The following is a 21,502-nucleotide window of genomic DNA, read 5'->3' as shown; positions in this document are numbered from 1 at the left end:
TCACACCCAGATTGTGGCACCCCCCCAACACGCAATTCGGCCATGATGCTAGCGAATGGGGTGGGAGAGCAGACTCATCTGGCAGTGTGCCTGGTGCCTGGCAGGCCCCAGCCCAGCTGAACTCATTTGGCATGGCAGCAGTGGCTCGGAGGTACCCTTAACCAGCAAAGGGTTGTGAGGTGGGTGGGGCGGCTGAAGTGCTGGTGGCCTTGATTGCTTGTGGGGGGCTGCTGCCCTTCAGCCTTACCTGCTGCTGGTGGGGGTGGAGACTGGGCACTTCACAGTAGGGAAAGCACCCCCATGGCTCCATCTTTTTTTTGCAAGGAAGTGCTGTGTGATATGGCTGTTTGCTAGGCAACTCCCCACAAGCTGCTGTGCTATAACATTTCCTTGCAAATCACATTTTTTGTGAAAATCACTTTTTAAAAAAAAAATTACGAAATCAAGGGAAATCGCAATTTAAACCAGGCCTTACCCATGCAAGTAAACATTTAGTTGACTTTTTCTTTGTACAGGTTTCCCTCACTTTAAGCTATACATGCGTTCCTGGAAAACTCTGCATAACTTGAAGTTGCATAAGGGGAACCCATTTTACAATGTAACCAATAGGGATACGTTCCAAGACCTTGCCTGTACTGGCCCCCAGACTCATTTCTACCACTTTTACAAGACAATTTTGGTGTGCACCAACAGCAGACAGTACACACAAGCACAGGGCACTATCATAATGGGGATAGCAACTACAGAAATACATGTCACAGACAATGAGCGAGGAGCACAGATCCACACAGGAGACTATATTTTGGTGTGCGTCACTCCCACAACGCACTGCACAAAGCAGCTGACTAAGGGCTTTCCACCACACTGATCACATAAGAGTGAATTTACCTTTCATATAACGAATTTTTGGTCATCTCAGTGAATTCGCACATACAGAACCTGCATTAAAGCGAGGGAAACCTGTATGTGCCATATAACTGGTGGTAAAAAGAGGCTGGATCAGTTCCATAATAAAGCATTATGCAGTTTTTCTCTGGTGAGAAGAAATGCTTAGTTTAGATATTGCAAAGGCACCAATGAGTCATTCTGAGAGTTTGGATAAATACAGTGAAACCACTAAGAAAACAACATGTGGAAGGAGAGAGATTGTTGATGTAGTTGGCCAATTCCTTATTGTCTTTTTTTCTGAAGGTTTAAGTTTAAATCTTTTGCTTAGGATTCCAAAGAATCTAATCTGCTGTAAAATTTATAACCTGCCCATATGCTTCAGCTGGTCAGTGATGATTGCTGGGAGAGAAGGGGGCATGGTGTGTGTGAGACAAGCAGGGATTAGGGAGTAGGAGTTGGTTGGGCAGTAGATGTAGCAGTCTACTACTGTTTGGTGTGTGTATATAGGTTTCCAGAGTGCAGTACTTTTATTTACTTATATAATTTGTCAAGTTGCTGTATGCTTCCACTGAAAGCTGTACAGTAGATCTGTGCTTTTTCAAAAAAAATATTTAGATGCTCTGGATCTGACAACAGAATGGATAAAGGAATCAATAAAAGATGAATTATCTTCTGTTTCCTGTGAACCATCATCCCCTGGTGCTGATAGCAGCTCTAAACCAAAACTGAGTCCTACTCTGGTGCTGAACAATGGTTACTTGAAACTCTTACAGTGGGATTATCAGAAAACAGTTCCAGAAGTAAGTGATTTGGATAATGCTTGTTGAATTATGCCAGCATCTCATATTTTCTTAATTTTGTAAATGCAAGTAAGTTGGAACTATCAATAAAGGCATTAGATATCATAGAACCCTTTGTAGACATCTCTTAGAAAACAATGTTTTTGGTGTCATAGTACTATGTTCCATAACGAAAGAGCATACTCCTAGAAATGTTCTGTTTTTGTCTGTGTGCATTACAGTGACATACCATTATGCTAGTGATACTATGTGTGTACACTGTCTACCATGACAAGAGAGTTTATGCCAATTCCCTTTTCCCTGATACAATCAAGATAATATTTAATGACCAGATTAACTTTTCTGCAAGGTTAGCAAAACAGCAGTTCATCAGTTTATATTATGAACTATCTTCTGTTGGCTATGGACAAGTGCTAGATGTCTGTACTGAGGTTGCTGGCCTCTGTATCATTTGGTTCAACTAAATGTGGAATTTTTCTGTTATACCAAAGGTGGCATGTGCTAGCAGGATCATACTGAAAGAGCTTCTGTCATTCTTCAGGCATCATCCATACACATGATGGGTACCTGCCATACCATCTGGAGAATCCCTCTGGGATGAGTTCTAGTCTTCATTTATTTGATACCACTAGAGGAACATTTTGTAAAACAGCATGAACTCAAATACTGGCAATAAGCAAATAATCCCTAGCTCCATTCTTTATGAAGCAGAGAAACAGAAGTGTTTTAGATGGCTAAGGATTTGGCTAAGATCTTCAATGGGAAGACCCCCTGCTGCCATGTGTTCTGCTCTGATTTTGTTGTCTATACCAGGTCATACTCAAAAATTTGACTCATCTTCAGAGCATCTGTGTTCCCTCTGGCCCATGTTGCCCCATTTGAGATTTGTCAGTGCCACTGTTCCATTGACATGAAATTTGACCACTTCCAACAGATGAATCAGTTCTACAGGCAGAAGTTCATAAGCACCTGGCTCACTAACCTGGAGTGCTAAAGGCCGGGATGTTGATTAAGGACAACACCTCATCATCTTCAGAGTAAATTGGAAAGGTCACTTAAACTTCACAGCTGCTTACAGGCATGGAACCCCCAACCCCCAAACAACACTTTCCCTGCTCATGCCTCTCATTCTCCCCCACAGCCCTTGCTTCCCAGCCCAGCTGGAGGGACCCCCAGCTGCCAGGGCAAAGTACTCGGGTCCACAACCCCCTGCCCTTAGTCCTCCCTGCTGCAGGGGGAGTGGGGCTGGCTCTCTGCCATGACGCACAGTCCTAAGTGGGGCGGGGGGGGGGAACCTGTGTCCCCCCCAGATCTGTGTGCGGGACAGGCACAGGCTGCGGGCATGGGCTCCCAACTTGCTGTCCTCCCCCCGGGGCCTGCACAGCCCACCGGGTGTGACCTGGCATGGTAGGGCACAGCAGGGCTGCGCAGAGAAGTTGCTTGCCGCTGGGAGCTCCCTGCTGCCCTGGCAATGTTCCTTCTGCGTGCAGGGCTGCAGTGAGGGCAGCAGCGCAGGGTTGTTCTCAGAGCAGTCCCACATGCAGGAGGCGCATTGCCAGAGGAGTGTGGAGCTAGCAGCAGTGAGTAGCTTCTCCGTGTGGCCCCACTGTGCACTGGGTCACGCCTGCTGGGCTGCAGAGGTCCCAAGGGAAGGAAGCAGGGTGGCAGGACACAACGGTGCTGTGCACTTTGCACTGCCCTGGCAATGCACCTCCTGTGTGCAGGGCTGCTTTGAGGGGTGCAGTCCTGTGCAACTGCCCTTACTGCAGCCCTGCGTGCAGGAGACACATTGCCAGGGCAGCAGGGAGCTCCCAGCAGCAAGCATCTTCTCTGTGCGGCCCCGCTGTGTCCTGCCATGTTGGGCTGCGCCCACTGGGATGCAGAGATCCCGGTGGAGGGCAACAGGGTAGGAGCCCACAGCCCATGCCTGCCCTGCACACAGATCTAGGGGATGTGGGTCCCCCCGGCCTCCCTCAGGAGTGTGTGCTATGGCATGGAGCCAGCCCCCCACCCCCCCCTCCGGCCCGCTGACAAGCCTCCTGGGGCCCCATCCCACTCCCTGCTGGGGCCCTGCAGCTGTGTGTTGTGGCCACTAGCCCCCCACAACTCCTTGGCTGGGCAGCAGCCCCATCCCTGCCCAGCTCCCTCTCTGTGTGGACTTCAATCCCCATCTTCCCCCTTTCCCCCCCAACTTAGTTGCAGGAGCTGCTCTTGGGCTGCCTGGGGCCATATGCATGTAGAAGCACGTGGTGTCCTCTGTCTCACTGCCCTCCTCCTGCTCTCTCCCAGCTCCCTGCATGTTGGAACTCTGCCAACTTGCAGGGAGCTCATTGCAAAACTGAAAAATCCACAAGTTCCTCTGATAAAACGAGAAATCCGCGTTTGCCTCTGGCAAAAGGTAAAGTTTGCTGTTTACTCTGTTTTTCTGTGGGGAAACAGAAAACCCGGATTCCCGGTGATTAGGTATCCTGCAGGCCTTAACTTTTGGGGGAAGCACTTCAATTCTGAAGTGGTGGGGTTCAGTATAAGACCCAACTGAACAATCTTGTTACAGTGACAAAAAGATGAAGCTTGTAAAATATTTGTTGCAAAATCTAGACATTGACGCCTAGAAATGCTAGAGAACTTGCATGATACTATGAATATTATTTTGTGCATCCACAACAGTGGTGTCAAACTCATCTGGCCCACAGCTGTGGGGCTGGTTTGCAGGCCAGATGGGGCTCAGCTCCACATGCCAGAGCTAGCCTGCAGGGCTGGGCTGGTGCAGGTGTTGCATGCAGCACATGCCCTGGACTGACTTCACTTGTTACTTGTAGCATCAGCTCCAGCCCTGTGCATTGCATGCAGCATGTGCTGGCTCTGGCCCTGCACACAGTGCATGGGGCCAGTCTGGAGTGCATGGTACATGTGGCGCACAGGGCGAGTCTGGAGTGCACACTGCATGTCCAGTGCAGAACTATAGGAGCGGCCCTAGATCTAGCACACGACTGACCTGACATGGGTGCTGCACTCTGTATGCAACCCAGGCTGGCCACATATGCCATGTACAGCATGCACTGGCTCCATTCCTCCATGCTGTGTGCAGCCTGTGCCAGATGCACTCTGCATATGGCATGTGGGGCTGGGGCCAGTATGTGCTGCATGTAGCGTACCAGTCTGAGACCTACAGGAAGTTCTGTGGACTGGGTGATAGGGCTCCATGGGCTGGATCTTTGACACCACTGATCTACAAGGTAGAGTTCCTATGTCATATTTATAAATAGTTCTGTATATTAGATAGTCACCTCTTCCCTATGTGAGTGAATAACTGATCACTAGCCTGACTTCTTCTCTCCGCACTGAGAAATTGACTATCCGCTGCTTCCTTCCATTGACATTCACTAGAACTAGACGTGTTCAGTCACTCTGAATATTAGGATGATTTGGCAGGATCCTGTGCACAGAACTTGCAGTATGGGGATGGGAGGAGTGGAAGGGGACCATAATATGGACACCCTAGTTCATAGAGTTGCCAGAGATCAGGAGAATGTTACCACAGCATGAAGTGGCAACTTCCTGTGTCTGTTCTTTGGGACAAAGAGCACCCAAGGGATTCATTTGAAGGCAGTCATATAACTGTTTCCTCTAGTTTGTGTATTAAGGGAATCTGTTTCCAACTGTGTTCAGGACTTATAGGTGCCTTTGTACCATGCAGGCCTTCTTATCTGGCATAAAGCAGCCTGCTACTGGTGAGAACTTTGACTGCAAAGTTTTCCATTTCTTGATATAACTGTGGGGTTTTTTCTTTTTTCAAATTATTTAAATTTCTTTTAAATGTAGTTCTATAGTGCATGCGGTCTGCTGCTATGTATGCAAGGAGATGAGAGTAATTGCTGTGTATTTTCAGACTTTTTTTTTTTTTTTTTGTGAGTATTTACATGTTTTAATCAGCATTGCATTAAAGTTCCACACACATGCGTCCAGTAATAGTGTATTAGCTGCTTGGGTCTCAATTTAGTGTAACTTACAATAATTGATACTATTATTTCAATTCTAGACGCTAGTGACCGATGAAGCTCGCCTTCAGGAGTTGAAGGAAAAGCTGAATCAGTTGAAAATTATAGCCTGTGTATATCTCATAACAAACAATATACTGGGGGCAACGATTGTAGGTCTACCGGATTTTCCTGACAAACTAAAAAGGATTTCAGCTGCTCTGCTTGAAGGAATGAACACAAAGTAAGGTTTGGTTTCTCACCTCTTTCTTTCCTTGTAGGAAATAACCTGGTGGTTCTCAAAACAACTTTATAGTGTTTTTTATTAAACGGTTTAAGTGATGTAATACATGAACCTTATTGCTGATTGGATTACACTAAATCTTAATAACCTACATGTTTTGTATCACTTTAAACCAGGGGTGGGCAAAATATAGTCCATGGGTCAGTTCTGGCTTGCCCACTGATTGGATCTGGCCTGCAGGCAGGTGCCCACCAATTGATTGCATCCACCCTGCAGTGCTCCCGCCTGGGGCCGCTGATGGCCCTGGTCAGCATGTACAGTATGTGCAGCTTCCTGGCAAGGCTGCTCCCAGTGTGGCTGCAGTTTCCCAGGTACTAGTCAGTAGGGGTGTGCAAAATGGATCATATTCAATTCGGATTCGTCCCGAATCAGAGACAGTGATTTGATTTGTTGATTCAGATCACTGTCCCTGATTCGTTTCAGCCGAATCTGAATCTGAAGATTCGATGCTGATTCAGAGGATCAGCAATTTGGCCATAGACACAGCTTTAAATGTTTTTTCTACATACTTTGAGGTACCAGGCACCATCTCGTGAACACTGAGATGGTGGGGCGGATAAAGCACCCGACAGGAGCGTGGTTCCCCCCTTTCCCCTCCTGTATGCTCATCAGCGAACCTGAAAGTGGACCAGAAGTACTTTCAGTCCACTTCCCCCCACGTGCTCAGCGGCAGATCTGGGTGTCCCCACATCCCCCCAGCTTGGTGATCAGCCACAGGGGGACCCCAGGTGCTCACCCCAGACCCAGGAGACACCAGTCACCCAGCTGGAGGAGTGTGGGGGCCCCCCAGTGAGCTCCCCGGTGGACCTGGAAGTGGACCAGAACTGCTTCTGATCCACTTCTGGGTCTGCTGCTGAATGCACCAGGGACTCCCATGGGATGCTCTGTCTGCCCCAGCATCTCAGCATTGGTACCTTGAGGTATGTAGAAAAAATGTTTAAAGCTGTGTCTATGTCCGGATCGCTGAATCTCTCCGAATTGATTCAGAGGGTTCCGATTTGATTTGGAGAGATTAAACGGTCTCTTGATTTGATTTGGATTTGGAGATTCAACTACTGAATCAGGCCAAATCTCCACCATATCGAATCGGGGACCAAAACTTCGCACAGCCCTACTGGTCAGCTCCTGCCTTCAGCAGCTATTCCTCCTCCTCCTGCCCCTGTTACACCACTCTGGTTAGTTTGGAATGTGGGGATGTGTGCTGAACACCATACACCCAGCCGGGGGAGGGGCAGGCTGTAGCTTGGCAGCTCCTGCTCCAGTGCGCAGGGCTCCAGCTCCAGTTCCTGGCAGTATTCCACCCACTCAGTTGCCCGCAGGTGCCTGCCCAGCACTCCAGGTGGGCAGAGTGGATGGAAGGCAGGCTGAAGCTGGAGCCCTGTGTGCTGGGGCTGGAGCCACCTGGCTGTAGCTTCTCCCCTCCCTGCCTAGCTAGGCATTTTCTGCCTGGCACATATCCCGACTGCTTCCATGCATTACCTATCCAGAGTGGCACAGCAAGGGGAGGAGGAGGAACAGCTGGAGGTAGAGAAAACCAAGTAGTACTCAGGTGGCTGTGGCAGCAGCTCTGCCAGGAAGCTGCATGCATGGGCCAGGGCTAGGTTGGTGCTGTCTGCGCATAGGGTGGGAGTACAGCACAGGCATGGGCCAGATTGGGGAGGGATGGACTGTACCTGCCAGGGCGAGCTCTGCAAGTGCCTCCTGCCCCCTTCCCCTCACCCCCAGCCAGCTCCCAAGACCTAGCGCACAGGCAGCCCCTCCCACATGCACGCACATCCATATGCCCACCCTTTACCTACACCCACATCCCCCCACACCCTATACAAGAGTAAGACTTTATTTTGAGTTATTATACAATTGTCTTTATATACACTATTCAGAGAAACATAAATTGGGACAAACATTATTTTTTGAAATACCATTTAAAAATGTTATAGTAGATGTTTGATTTTTTTTTTTTTTTTAGTATATGATTTGTTTTTTTAACTATACTTTGTTAAAATGGTATCTTCTGAAAGATTGTGTGTGGCCCTTGACAGCTCACTAAAACTTATTAAGTGGCCCTCCAGTGGAAATAATTGCCCACCCCTAACTTAAATGCATATCAGAAGCCCCCCACCAACTGCTGAATGCTGCCCCCCCACACACTCCCTATGTGGGTCCTGTGTTGTCACCCTCTGATGTAGATAGTCTGTAATATTCATGCAGTCCCTGGCAACTTGGCTGAAGCTGCCACTTCACTACAAATTGTGTGTGTGTCTGTGTGAGCGCGCGCGCATGCGCACATGTGTTGAGACACTGTCCTTAAATGTAATATGTCCTTAAGGCACTAAACTTAAGACATGATTAACCAGTTAATCATATCTTAAGTTGTTACCCAGTCACGTTAACGCAATTGATGACATGATAAAACAAGGAATAAACCACAAAATAATTATTAAAAAAAAAAGTATAATAACTGTTGCTGGTTCCTATCATGTCATTAACTGAATGTGTGGTCAGGCTGGGAGTCCCAGTTATGGGGTATGCCCCTGCAGCTGGGAGCCTTGTCAGATGATGTGGGTCCCAACCATACGAACTTCCTGGTGCAGGGGGAACCTGGGATTGTGATCCTGGGCTCTGGGATCACTGGCAGTTTTGTGTAACTGGATCTGATGCTGGACCCCACATTCACGCCTCCTGCCATGCATGTGTGGCATAGCAGGAAGCACAGTTGTGGAGATCCCATGTCAGATCCCATTGTACCTTCACTTGCACATCTGCAAGGGGCCTAAGAGACTGGAACAAGTTTCCATTCCCGGTAACTAGGGACCAACTCGAATCACAGTTCTGCAGAAATCAGGGGATGTCTCTGAAATCCATGAGGGGAAACTTAATTGAAATTGCTGGCTCCCCAGTGGAAGCCAGCAGTCTTCACACCTGCTGAAGCAGCCCACTGAGTGGGGAGGAGGGCTGCTGGCTTGAAGCAGAGCAGGCAAGATGGCTGCTGCTCCAACCCCTTTCCACTGATTGGTAGAGAGGGCTGCCTGTCATGTGGCCCCACCCCTCTCCGCCAGTTAGTGGCAAGGGGCAGGGCCACATGTCAGACAGGCCTCATAGCCAATCAGTGGCAAACAGCAGGGCTGGATGATGGGCAGCCCTCAACCAATCGGAGACAGGGGGAGGAGCCACTTGGCCCCTTAGCCAATCAGAGATGTGTGTGGAGCAGGGAGGCACCATAATAAGCCCAGGAAGCTGGCCACTGGCCCCACTATCTGCCCACAAAATCAGCCACCTGCCTCCACGAGTTGGATAGAGCCCTACTGATAACACACACCATCTGAGAACTGATTGTTGTAACAACTGTCAGTCATAGGATAATCTGAACAGTGCATCCAGGTTCTGTTTAAGTATATTTTAAATACTATAGTCCATATCCAGGACAGAGTTTATGCATATGCTTAAGGTCCAGCATGTGAATTAGTTATTTTGAAGCCATTCAAACAAGTAATCTGTTAAAAAAGCTTTTTTAGACTTGCATCCCTGCTTATGGGAGTTCTGGTTGTGTCTATCTGTAAAAGCTGGTGAGCAAGTTAACAACAATCTTTCTGGGTATCTTCTTCTACTGAAAAAGGTAACTTTTAATTAAAATTACCAAAGAAAAAGTTTTGTGGGAAGTGAGGACAGAGTCAAAATAGCTTTGGAACAAATGTTACAAGTCTGTTAAAACTAAACACTGTTTTCTCTTTCTCCAGAACATTCGATTTGAAGGAGTCTTTGAATGGTATTGGTATGCAGATTTGCATTGAAGTAAACAGGTCCCTAACTGAGAGAGACTTCCCCACACTAAATACAGAAATGCAGAATAACCTAGTGGGTCAAATCTGTAGCATCACTCAGGAAGAAAATCCCATCAGCTCCTTGATTGGTTTGTATAACAGAAATTCTCTCGTATGCATCTGTGTACATTTTTTTAGGTTTGGTTAATTGCTTGCTCAATTAAAAAATGTTGTGAAAGTTAAATGTTATCTTTTTTAATAAAAGTCAATTACATTATTTTTCTTACCTCAAGTTAGGTACTGAATCAGTTTAAAAAAAAAAGACTATTTTGCTTCTTTAGCTTAGGTGAAGACAATCTTCTGGAAATTTGCAGGTTGGAAACCAAAATTGGAAAGACTTTTCAGAAATATGAGCAGAGTGCTTGCAATGCTTAAGGACATCCTAGAACAAATGAAGAAGTGAATGCTAGGATTTTGGAAAGGATTTTTTTTTGCAAGGCTGGGGGGAGGGGTGTGGCGTGTTATCCATACCTGGGACACACCAGCTAAGGATCTGTCCTCATAACCCAGGATTAATTTAGTCATCACTTTAGCTTTGCAGTCCACTTGAGAATGAGTGCTAAAAAGTATGTTCTAACGGTTATTTCCACAGATGGGGGCGAGAAGGAGTGACACTTTTTTTTCCTAAATTTTTAGCCTTGGGCATGAGTTAAAGAGGAGATACAGGGCTCTGTGGATGTTTGTGTGTGCATATACGGCATGTTTTGTAAGGCAGTTATGGCACGACTTCAGGTTTTCATGTCTATATTTTATGTTGTGAACGTGCTTATCTTTTTTCAGATAAACGAATTCAGCTGTACCTGAAGAGCTTACTTACTCTTCCTGTTCCTCACAAATGTATGCCTACTATGCCAGGAGGCCTTTCTGTGATTCAAGCAGAGATCGAGTCTATTGGATCCCAGTACACAAACATTGTAAACTTTAATAAGCAAGTATATGGGCCATTCTATGCAAATATTCTCCGAAAGTTGCTTTTCTGTGAAGCACCAATGGGAAAAGTAGAAACTGAAGCATCTACTAATTGAAAAATACTCTGACTTGATATGGTAACCAATCACTTTCCCTTCGCCGTATTTATAATAAAGATATTGTGACCTCTCTCTTGCCTCAGTGCACATAACTTGTGCTGGTGACTTTTAAGGAGAGATGTATATCAAAAGGAGAACAAAATCCTGTTAGGTGTACGCAGGTAAAGTTTTTCCAAATTAATTGGAAATTAATTTGATACATATATATATTTTAATAGACTGCATCTATTTGTAATAGATTGTAACATTTATTGTACCAACTATCATCAATTTCGTCGTCCAAAACAAACCTTTTTTGACTTTCAGTGTAGAGGATTTGACTGAGTATCTGCTGGTGGACTGGGGAGTGTGATTTTTTTTTTTTTTTGCTACTATTGGTGTAATTGACAGGATACTTAATAGTGTGTTTTTGTTTTGTTTTGGGGTTTTTGTTTTGTTTTTAAAAACGATATGTTACATGTACTGGTGCAATTATGAGATGACACAGTACACATTTGAGCTACAAATGTACTTTCATTGCTTTATTACTTATGGCACACTATGCAGATGAATACGAATCAGTTCTTGAAAACACTGATAAGAGAACATGGTGTAACTGAACTTGCAACAAAATAATTTGCATCAGGCTAAATCTTGGTACTGTTACAGTTCTTAAGATGAGAATTTGGCTTACTTTTGCTTTCAGAAATGCCAGTATTACTATAAGCTGCTTTAATGTAGCAGTTACAAAGTCCATACTATTTCTGTAAAAGGAAAACATTCAGAACTTGTCAACTATAATCTAGGCATTAAAGGTAAAGGCCTTGCAAAAATATTTTTGTATGTGATTTTTAGCAACATTTTGTTGTCTAATAAAGGCTAATATTGTCCTTTATTTTAAACAGGTGGAGGCCTAACTTAGTTTTGATGTTTTGTATAGGACCTCAGCCTTCGTTATGGGGTGCTAAGTACCTGTGAGTTGGGGGCCTTACAAGCTTCTGACCTCAAGTGTTTTTAAGTATACAAGTTGTTGGAGTTCAGTAGAACTACTTAAAGCAGCTGGATAAGTGTTGTGCTGGATTGGGTCATACATTTTCAAAAAAGTTTGGTTTTTGTTTTTTTGTTTGGAGTACTTCAGGTTTTAGATCTTGAATGAGGAATCCAAAATTGCTTGTCACTTATAAAAACTTAAACCAGAAGTGACTAACGTTGCTGTTTTTAGATGAATCCCACAGCCTGCTAGCAGACATAATCAAAAGACTACTTGAAACAATGGAAATACTTCTATTGTTGCAAATGGACTTCAGGACCTATCCCTATGCATAACTTCCATTGAAGACCATAGGAGTCTTGTATGAAGGAATTAAATAGGATTGAGACCTGTGGTGTAGGGGTGTCTAAAAGTTTAGATATTGCAAATATATTTTAAATATTATTTCAAATGTATTGGATATAGTAATGCTTAAATGTTTAGTGTAAAATGGTCTTTAGCAGATTGAATCATAGCTAACTCAATAATATATCATTACAGGATTTATAATGTATAGTATTTTAAACTTTACATAGTATATTGGTCCCCTTTTTTAAATGTAAAAAATTAGAAACTTTCAGCTGGTACAAACTTTTAGGTTTTTTTGTGTTTTTACTGTTTTATTGTGCAACAATATATTGTCACTTAAAATCTTTGCCCATGTGCTGTGCGCGCAGATTTTTATAGTACATCTTGTATGTCTGTCATGAAAGTTGAAAAATGACTGGGCATTAATAGCACTGTGGTTATATAGTCAAATCAGCTTTTAAAAAAATTATGTAAATTCTTTTTACCAAGAAAATTGTATTTTAGAGAGGTGTTCCTCAAACTGAGGCTTCCCTTCCCACAAAAGACAAAGCAGGAACTTTACATCCCTCTTCTTCCTTGAAGAATACATGTAGGTTAAAGTAAGAGCAGAAGTGCTGAAAACAGCCTTTTTTAAAAGAGATGCCTCCCGCACTTGCCTTCAGCTGTATGCCTTGTCCAAGATGTTGCACAAAATAGATAAGCATATAATTTAGGGAAATCTATTGATGAAAGTTTGAGAAACCTGAAATTTGAAAGGAGCCCTGAAGAAATATGCATCTAAACTTAAGATTTGGAGGTCAAAAAGGCAGGAGGAGGAGGGAAATATACCAAGCATCAGATGCTCTATGGTTACTGCTCACATACCTGCTCTTACCTATGGCAAATGAAAGCTAAACCATAGGAAGAAACATGCATACAGGGAGCTGTTGCATGGTTAATCCTAGGCTGTTTTTACTGCCTGGGAACTAGTTCACATGTCCATAGCCTTTGAGTGCAACAAGCATGCCAGTGAAGTAACATATAATTGTCTTAATGAATGAGACTTAACTATGTAATTCACAAGCTTTAAGAGAAGAATGAATACTGAAAAAGCTAATGAGGAATTCTAAATTTAGGAAATCAAACAGGATATTTATTATAAACTATTTTAAAGTCGACCTTTGGTCCTAAAGAAAACTATAAATATTAGAGACAAATTTTTATCATAGTATTTTCTTACTAACTTTTCTAGTGTAAATAAGAAAAATCTCTTGTGGCAATATCAGTTGAAATATGTTTCAAACTACAGGATTCTAAACTACCTGGGGAAACGTTTGCACTGTAACTTCCACTATACAATGAGGATTGACTAAACATTTTTGTAACCACTGAAGTGATTTGAAAGGGGCATTGTTATAGCATGGCATAAGTTAAAGCAAATACTTCATGTATTGTAATTATTGATGTTTAATACTTTGGATATGGACCTCACATCTGACCTTTCACCTGTTGCATGCCATTTTTGCTAACATGGCTTAATTATATTTGCTTCCACTCTGAATTCGTGTTGGTGAAAATAAGACAAATGTTATGTAACAGCTTTATTAAATTAAACAAATATTTGCAAGATTTTTGTATGCATTAAATTCTGTTTGTGCTAGCACTTTTGTGAGCAGTCATTCATGCACACTGTTTCTGTTAAATGTCTGAGAAATTGATTACAAAACTCTTCTTCCCCCACCCATGTCCCTCCCAGCATAGAGAACACATGCTGATGCATGTAAAGGAAAGGGATAAACCCAAAAATGAAGTCTACAATTAAGAAAACAGCTGTTGTTTTGAAATTGTTTATCTTGGTGGAGGAGTGTTGGCAGCAGAACAAATGTGTTGGGTGTTTTTTTTGTTTGTTTGTGTTTTATCTATTTTATTCCTTGGTCTGTTTTGATTTAATGAAGTTCATGGTTTTGAAACGAGCCTTAAATAATTTACACAAACCTCACGACAAAATAACATCTGATGAAGCGATAGCTCAGAACTTCCACAAAACCCAGAAAATTTGCATTTTGTTCAGAACCATTCTGGTCATGTAGCAGACATGAATGCAATTGTGTCAGCCTCATAAGTGAAGGCTTGTGTTGTCTTTTAATTTACAAGGCTGATTCCTATTTCCTATTCCCATTATTAATATCAAAAACAAAAGGGAGCTAGTGCTAGACCTAAAACTATTCAAGACATATTAAGATGTCCAGGGGATGAAAGATCTCCTTACTAAATTGGACTGATATTTTTTTAATAAGAGCTATAACCAATGGTAGAGAAAAATGGATATTGGGTGAATGTAGCATTTCTTGTGCTACACCAAGAACACCTAGTAAAACTGAGAGGCTGCATATTCAAAGTGACTTTTACCTATGCATAATAAATGCTTGGGACTTATTGCCACTAGATTCTGAGTCCAAGGCCTGGACCTACAAATCTATTTAGGTGCCCAATTCCCAGTGACATGTAATTTCTAATACAGGCATGTTCTGGGAGACTGTCCCTATCCTTGAGAAGGGCTCATTGCCTTCAACTGGTTGTTAGGCTCAATCATGGCAGAAGTTGTACAGTACTAACAGGCTAAATCCATGCAAATTTTTTATTTTAAAAATGCCAATACTACCCCTTTTAAATATGATAGACCTAGGGGAAACCTAGCACAGCAACCTGGAGCTAGGCCACTAAGGAAGGGTGATAGTGGGAATTATATGCTTAACTGCTGTTGCGGCCAGTCTTGAGTTCGTAGGTTTCAAAGAAGGATTGCACTTTTTATATAGACTATAACGGGTGGGTAAAATATGGCCCGTGGGCCAGATTCAGCCTGCCAGGCCGTTCTATCCGGCCCAAGGGGCCCCCCCCAAAATTTAGAAAACTAGTATGTACCCCTGGCTGCCTGTCAAAATGACAAGGTGAAAGCAGTAGCAGGACCTAGGAGCGGCTGCAGCAGCAAAGCCCACCCAGCCCTGCTTTTCCCCCTTCCTCCTCCCACAACCTGGCCCCAACTGGAAGCATCTGCCTAGCAGAGCCTTCTGGCTTGGCAGCCCTGGGGCTGTTCCCTCATCCTGGTGCAACTTAGCTAGGATGTGGCAGGAAGGGGAGAACTGCCAGCAATTGCCCAAGTTCTTGGAGCTGGGCCAGCTGTTGCAACCTGCAGTCCCGGTGGTGGAACTGGGAACCATGTGCTGGACTGGCCAGTGGCTGGGCGCGCAAGCAGGGAAAAGTGGCAGCGGCATGCAGGGAAATGGCAGTTGCAGTAGCAGCAAATGGGGAGAGTGGCAGTGTGCGGGAGTGCAGTGACAGCTGGGTGGGAGTGCAGGGTCTGCACTGGTGCCCTGGGGCTAGAGCCAGTGGGGACTTGGGGTTGGGTGGTAGGAGTGGGGGGCCTGGACTGGCTCTCCCTGTTGGCGCAGCCTAGCCCAGCTCCATAGAGTTCCTACCAACCTGCACCCCATGCTTCTGCTGCCCTTCCCTGGGCCCCTGCCAGCCCTGGCACCGGAGCACTGGTTTGGGCTCCACATTCCTGCTTGGCTGTTGCTGAGCCCCTGCCTGCAACTGCTGCTTCTCCCACCACTCTGCCCGTCTGCTGGCTGCTTTGGCACCACGTGGTTCCTGGCTGCATTGTTGGACCACAGGACATGGCAGGAGCTGGCCTAGCCTGGCCCCCTCAATTCCTGGCTGGTTCTGCAGTACCGGCTGGGCAGGCTCCTGCTGTGTTCTGCAGATTTGGCTGTGCAACTGGGAACCATGTGGTGTTGGAGCAGGTGGTGGTGGGGGAGCAGGAGCAGCAATAGCAGGGAGTTAGGGAAGTAATGGGAGAAAGGCAGTGGAGGGGAAGTGGCTGTGACTGGGCAGGTAGGAGTACAGGGCCCGTGCTTGTGCCCCGGCACCAGGGGCGGTGGGAGTGCTGAGCCCAGGAGCACTGGTAGGGCCTCCACCTGCCAGGGGCCCCGAGGCCTCATGGCTTGCTGCTGATGCTGGTGGCAGGGGCTGTGGGCATAAACGCCCCACACACCCCCAGCCACTCTCCCTTTCCACATATGCCACAACCCTTCCCAGTCACCCTCCCCCCACCCACTTACAGCTGTCCCCCCACAAACCTCATGCACATACAGCCTCCCACAAACCTATACTAAATATACAAGGGTAAGACTTAATTTTAAGCTATTATACTATCACTTCTATGTACACTACACAAACACAAGTAAATCAGGACAAAATATTTTTTTAATCAAATTAATGTTTGACTTTTAGAATATAATTTGGTATTTTTCTGGTTCCAAGATGGCAAACCCCCTTCCCAAAAGGAGTATTTCTGGGGGAAAGGGGAGGGACTTCTGGTGGCAAAGGTCAGGGATTAGGGGGTGGGACTTCCAGTTCCAAAATGATGACCAAGGGGGCAGGGCATTTTTGATAGGAACCAAGGGCAAATGAATATTAATTTTCTAATTTTTTTAGGGGCCCCACAGGCTGGATAGAATGGCCTCGTGGGCTGTATTTTGCCCACCCCTATCATAGGCCATCTTGCTCCATCTCTTGTGCTGCATGGTGGCTGGGAGAGGATGCTAAAAGGGAGTGTGAACTGGGTGTGACCAGGGTTTCCCCCTCCCCATTCCTGTCACTTGCAGCCTCCAGCATTTAGGGTACTTTTACAAGTGCTCTGAGCATGGGAGAGGCAGTGCTTTAATTAGAGCAGCCCTGAATGCCAGTCTAATTAGTGCTGCTGCATCTTGTGCATCAGCATTCTGTCATAACCCAATGATTTTAGTGCCTTGGCACAGTGGAATTTTCCCGCCACACTGGAGCTTCTTTGCACGGTAGAATTTCCTGCTGCAAAGAGTAAACTCCGGTGCAAAAAGTGGAACTTAATTATTAAGCACAAACTTTAATATAAATGGAGCACTAAGATTTTACTGTGAATCTTGCTACCTTTAAACTGCCACTTAAATCACCTGAAAAGCACCCTCCCTGCAGAAAGAGGGAGGGTCACTAGTTTGCACGTGCCCTGAGGTTTCCTTTTGACACTCCTGGCTCTACTTGTGCGGCTGATACTCATTTCTCTCTGCTCACATCTCCCCAGTTCGTGGTGGGATCTTGAGGAGGCTCCAGAGCTGCAGCCTTCGCTGAGGACAGGGTGGCCCTCTTGGTCCAGCCCCAGACAAGTACTCGGGAAACTTTCGGTTCTACCTCTACCACAAATATCCTGGGTGATCCCTGGGCAAATCCCCCACTCCTATTTAGGTGCGATGGTAGGGGTGGCACAGGTAGCCTGGGTGTGTAGCATGTGGCACAGTGGAGGGCAGAGGAGGGAGCAGAAAGCTAAGCAGCAAATCGGGCAGGGAGCAGGAGTTTGGGCAGAAAGCATGAGTAGAGAAGGGAAAGAGTGCACAGGGCAAGGAGCAGAAAGCAGAGCAGGGAGGGAGCACGGGGTAGAAAGCAAAGCAGAAGATTGAGAAGGGAGCAGGGAGCAGAAAGCCGCGCAGCAGACAGGCGCGGGGGCATAGGATGGGGAGCAGAAAGCAAAGTAGGAGATGGGGCAGAGAGCAGAAAACGGAGCAGGAGTTGCAGGAGCGAGCACAGGGCAGGGAGCAGAGCAGGAGCCCGCGCGGGGGTGGGTGCGGGTGGCGCTCGGCGGGTCTTGAAAAGCGGCGGAACGTTCCGGCTGCGGCGCGGGTGGGGTTGGCTGTTGCACCGCGGTCCATTGTGCGCGCTTCCGCCGGCTCCGCCTCCACTTCTTTCCCCGCCCGCACTATGGACGAGATGGCAGCCGAGCTGGGGGCGGTGAGCCCGGAGCAGGCGGCGGCTCCCGTGAACACCGTGGAGGTGAGCGCCTCCCCGCAAGTCCTGGAAGGGACGCTAGCACTGGCGCGAGCCCTTGCAGCTGAATCCCCATCCCCCCAGCGCGCATGCGTGCGCCCCCTCTGCTCTTCCGCCCCCTGGCGGCTGCCCGAACGCTGGGCTCGCGCTGTGCTGGCTGCTCGGCTGCGCATGCGCGGGGCGCCTGCCGGCATTCCCCTGTAGTGGAGCCGCCCGAGGCTGCCCTTCCCCTTCCCCTGGGGCTGGGCGGTGGGGGAGGGGAAAGGCCATTGGCCTGCTTTAGGGGGATGCCAGAGGTACCATGGCTCTGCAGTTTCTCCTCTGAGTGAGCCTGGGGGCTTCTTTCCTAGCAGGGCTCGTGTCCCTCCTGGGGCCCTGAGAATGCAGGGTTTGGTGTGATATGGTGCCTGGCGTGGGACAGGGGAAGCAATGGCAACCAGCTTGGTGCCACATGCAGGTACTGGCATGCTGAACAGGCCTTGTCATTTCCCAGGGTAGAAAAAGAACGTTGCCACTTGCTGGGTCAGATGATAGGGCAGGGGCGGGCAGTTATTTCAGGCAGAGGGCCGCTTACCCAGTTTTGGCAGGCTGTCGAGGGCTGCATGGATAGACCTGCCCCTTGACAGGTGCCACGCCGCCTGGTCACAATCTTGGGACCAATATCCCAGGGCCAGTACCAGGGGGGCCCAGAGCAGGGCACAGGCTGGCAGGGGTCCGTGGAGCCAGGCTGGGCTGCACCAGCAGGGAGGAGGGAGCTGGCCCGGCTCCATAGAGCCCTTGCGGGCTGGGACCCTGTGTTCCTGCCACCCTGTTCTGGGCCCCACCAGCACTGACCCCGGGACACAGATGCGGGCCCCGTGCTCCCACTGGACCCCTGCCCATTCACTCCCAGTGCCCTTCAGCCCTGCAGTACAGGCAGAGGGCAGTGCACAGCCCTGACCCCCTGCTTGTTAGTAGGGAAGAAGCTGGTGCTGAGCATGGGGAAAAGTGGCCCCTCGCTTGCCCCATGGCTGGCGCTCTCTGCTGCAGGCGCTTGCAGCCCATGCGAGGCTGTCTGGAGCAGGCACAGGCAGCCCCATGTGGGCTGCAAGTGGCTACAGTGTGGGGCGCTGGCCATGGGGCAAGCAAGGAGCCGTTTTTCCCCGCGCTGAGCACCAGCTTGTAACCCAGCCCTGCTACCAGCCTGGGCTCCAAGCCAGCTCTGGGCTCGCCCGTTAGCGGCAGCAGCTGCACACACCCGCCCCCCCAACTTGCCGCACCGGGCAGTGTTGGCTGCTGCTGCCTGCCCGGAGCTCGTGCGTTGGGCAGCCCAGAGGCAGTGGTGGCAAACTGCCCAGCGCAGCAAGCGGGGGGGCGCTGCAGCTGCTGTTGTTATGTGCAGCCCTGTCTGGTGAGCCCAGAGCCAGTGCGGGGCCCAGGGTGGCAGTGGTGCTGGGTCACAAGGTGGTGCTGAGCGCAGGGGGGGGAAAAGTGGCCCCTCACCCGGCACCTCACGCTGCAGCCGCTTGCAGCCCACGTGGGGCTGCCTGTGCCTGCTCCAGACAGTTCTGCACGGGCTGCAAGCAACTGCAGTGCGGGGCACCAGCCACGAGGACGGGGAGTGGCTGCTTTCCTCCGCCTCAGGAAGGAGCCCAGGGAAAAGCTGAGCACGGGGAAAAGTGGCCCCTCCTTACCCCAAGGCCGGCGCTCCCTGCTGCAGCCACTCACAGCCCACGGTGCTGTCTGGAGCAGGCACAGGCAGCCCCATGCAGGCTGCGAGCAGCTGCAGCGTGGGGTGCCGGGCACAGGGTAGGCGAGGGGCCACTTTCCCCCCGCCCATGCTCAGCTTTTTCCCAGGTCACTTTTTGCTGGGCTCTTTCCCTGCCTGGGGTCCCTCCCTGCCTTTCCCTGCCGTGCCGTGCCGTTCCCCCCCCCCCCGTGGTTCCGGCATGGGGCAGCCATCGTGGTCCCAGGCCCCGTGGTCCCTGGGGGGCAGGGCCCTGTGGGCCTCGGCACAGTGGAATTTTCCCGCCACACTGGAGCTTCTTTGCACGGTAGAATTTCCTGCTGCAGAGAGTAAACTCTGGTGCAAAAAGGTTCCCGCCATTTGTATGTAAATTTGCACCCCATTATTGGCTGATTCTAAATTATTCCTACTTGACAGCTAGTAATTGGCTCGCTAGCCGTATAAAAATCCGCGCGACTTCCGCCCAAGTCGGAGAACTTTGAGCACGCTGCAGAGTGACTTAAAAGAATTCCTGACTTGTGGCAGAGCGAATCGATAGCCTGATCAACTATCGATTTTTCTCCTCGTCGCCGAACGCTTATCCCCGACGTACCCTTTCCCTGCATGCCCGGTTCGTTTGTGGACTCACTGGCTCGGGTTTTTGCCAGTTGGAGCAACTCGTTGCAACTACGCAAGCAGCCTTTACAGCCTGCGTTGCGGCCATCAGCGGCGTAAGTAAAAACTATTTTTCCAACCAATACGCTGTCTCTCCTCTCCATCCACCAGCCCGCCTGATGTTCGCTTAATTAACCAGCGTTTCCCTCGGTCGGTTCTTCCCGGCCGAGGCACCATCCTGTACTTGAAGATGGCAGTGGGAGTGCTTGAACTCAAGCTTGTTTGATGGAACTTTAGTTCAAGTGCCCACCCCCCTCCCCTCCTGCCATTTATAAGCATGGGGACACTGATGCATGAGATGCAGGAGGCTGCTGGAGTCCTCTCCGAGTCTGCTTCAAAGTGCTGGAATTCCAGCACGTCAGAGCTATCTTCCTGCTCATGTCTGGGCACCCTTAAGGTCTAGGAAGTACACAGGCTGTGCCCCAAACTCCCATGCTCAATAGCTACTGATGCACCTTTTGTCCAAGAATTTGTCCAATACTTCGTTAGGTCTGGCTAAACTGTCAGCTTCCACAACTGGTGGCAATGAGTTCTACCCTTGAATGACAGGCTGTGTGAAAAAGAACTTTGTTTTGTTAATTTTAAACTGAGTACCTTCTAGTTTCATTTTGCAACCCCTAGTTCTTGTATTGAGAGAGACTTAGTATTAACTTTTTACTGATTTTTCTCTTAACCATTTAGTATTTTGTAAATGCTTATGTCCCCCCATTAAGCTTCACTTTTCTAAACTGAATAGGCCTGTTTTCTGTAGTCTGTCCTCCTATGGGAACCCCTCCATAGGACCATACTCCCAATCATCCTTGTTGCTCTTCTCTGTACCACCTTTAGTTCTTCTATATTCTTCTTGAAGTGTGGGGACCAGAACTGGGTACAGTATTCAAGGTGTGGACACACCTTGGACTTACTAAGGCTTGGAGTATGAGAAGCAAAGATTGGCTGTTACCCAGCCACAGAGGGCTCTGTCTGTCTGTTTGTTCACTTAGGATTTTTAACATTGCTATCCATTGCCACAGTGCACAAGCATCTTTCATGTCCCATCAATGGTGATGCCATCAGTGAATTCTATGGGGGAATTTGATGCGTCACCCTTTTCAAGGTTGGAATAGAGGTGGTGCTGTTTATTTGAGATTTAGTTAATTTTCTTCTGTGTATGCACG

The 21,502-nt window shown here is 47.8% G+C and overlaps 2 protein-coding genes across 6 annotated transcripts in view; both read left to right on the top strand.

Annotated features, from left to right (window-relative positions):
* TCP11L2 (t-complex 11 like 2) overlaps positions 1-13,772 on the top strand; it is a 28,594-nt gene extending 14,822 nt beyond the window's left edge. For both annotated transcript variants that reach the window (XM_006271652.4, XM_059726435.1), the window contains 4 exons: positions 1,504-1,688; positions 5,728-5,909; positions 9,704-9,876; positions 10,568-13,772. In XM_006271652.4, the coding sequence (XP_006271714.1) occupies positions 1,504-1,688; positions 5,728-5,909; positions 9,704-9,876; positions 10,568-10,812 (785 nt within the window). In that variant the 3' untranslated portion in view covers positions 10,813-13,772. The remainder of the gene's footprint in view (positions 1-1,503; positions 1,689-5,727; positions 5,910-9,703; positions 9,877-10,567) is intronic.
* A 3,466-nt stretch (positions 13,773-17,238) lies between these two features.
* POLR3B (RNA polymerase III subunit B) overlaps positions 17,239-21,502 on the top strand; it is a 130,774-nt gene continuing 126,510 nt past the window's right edge. The window contains exons 1-2 of one of the 4 annotated variants that reach the window (XM_059726434.1): positions 17,857-17,971; positions 20,339-20,401. In XM_059726434.1, coding sequence (XP_059582417.1) covers positions 17,900-17,971; positions 20,339-20,401 — 135 coding nt within the window. In that variant the 5' untranslated portion in view covers positions 17,857-17,899. Of the gene's footprint in view, positions 17,311-17,856; positions 17,972-20,338; positions 20,402-21,502 lie in introns of those variants that run through there. The other 3 variants (XM_059726433.1, XM_019489314.2, XM_014608300.3) reach the window with 3 other exon arrangements.

Source organism: Alligator mississippiensis, chromosome 4, assembly GCF_030867095.1.
Source record: "Alligator mississippiensis isolate rAllMis1 chromosome 4, rAllMis1, whole genome shotgun sequence".
Classification (NCBI taxonomy): domain Eukaryota; kingdom Metazoa; phylum Chordata; order Crocodylia; family Alligatoridae; genus Alligator; species Alligator mississippiensis.
This window is presented reverse-complemented; position numbering and strand designations above follow the sequence as displayed.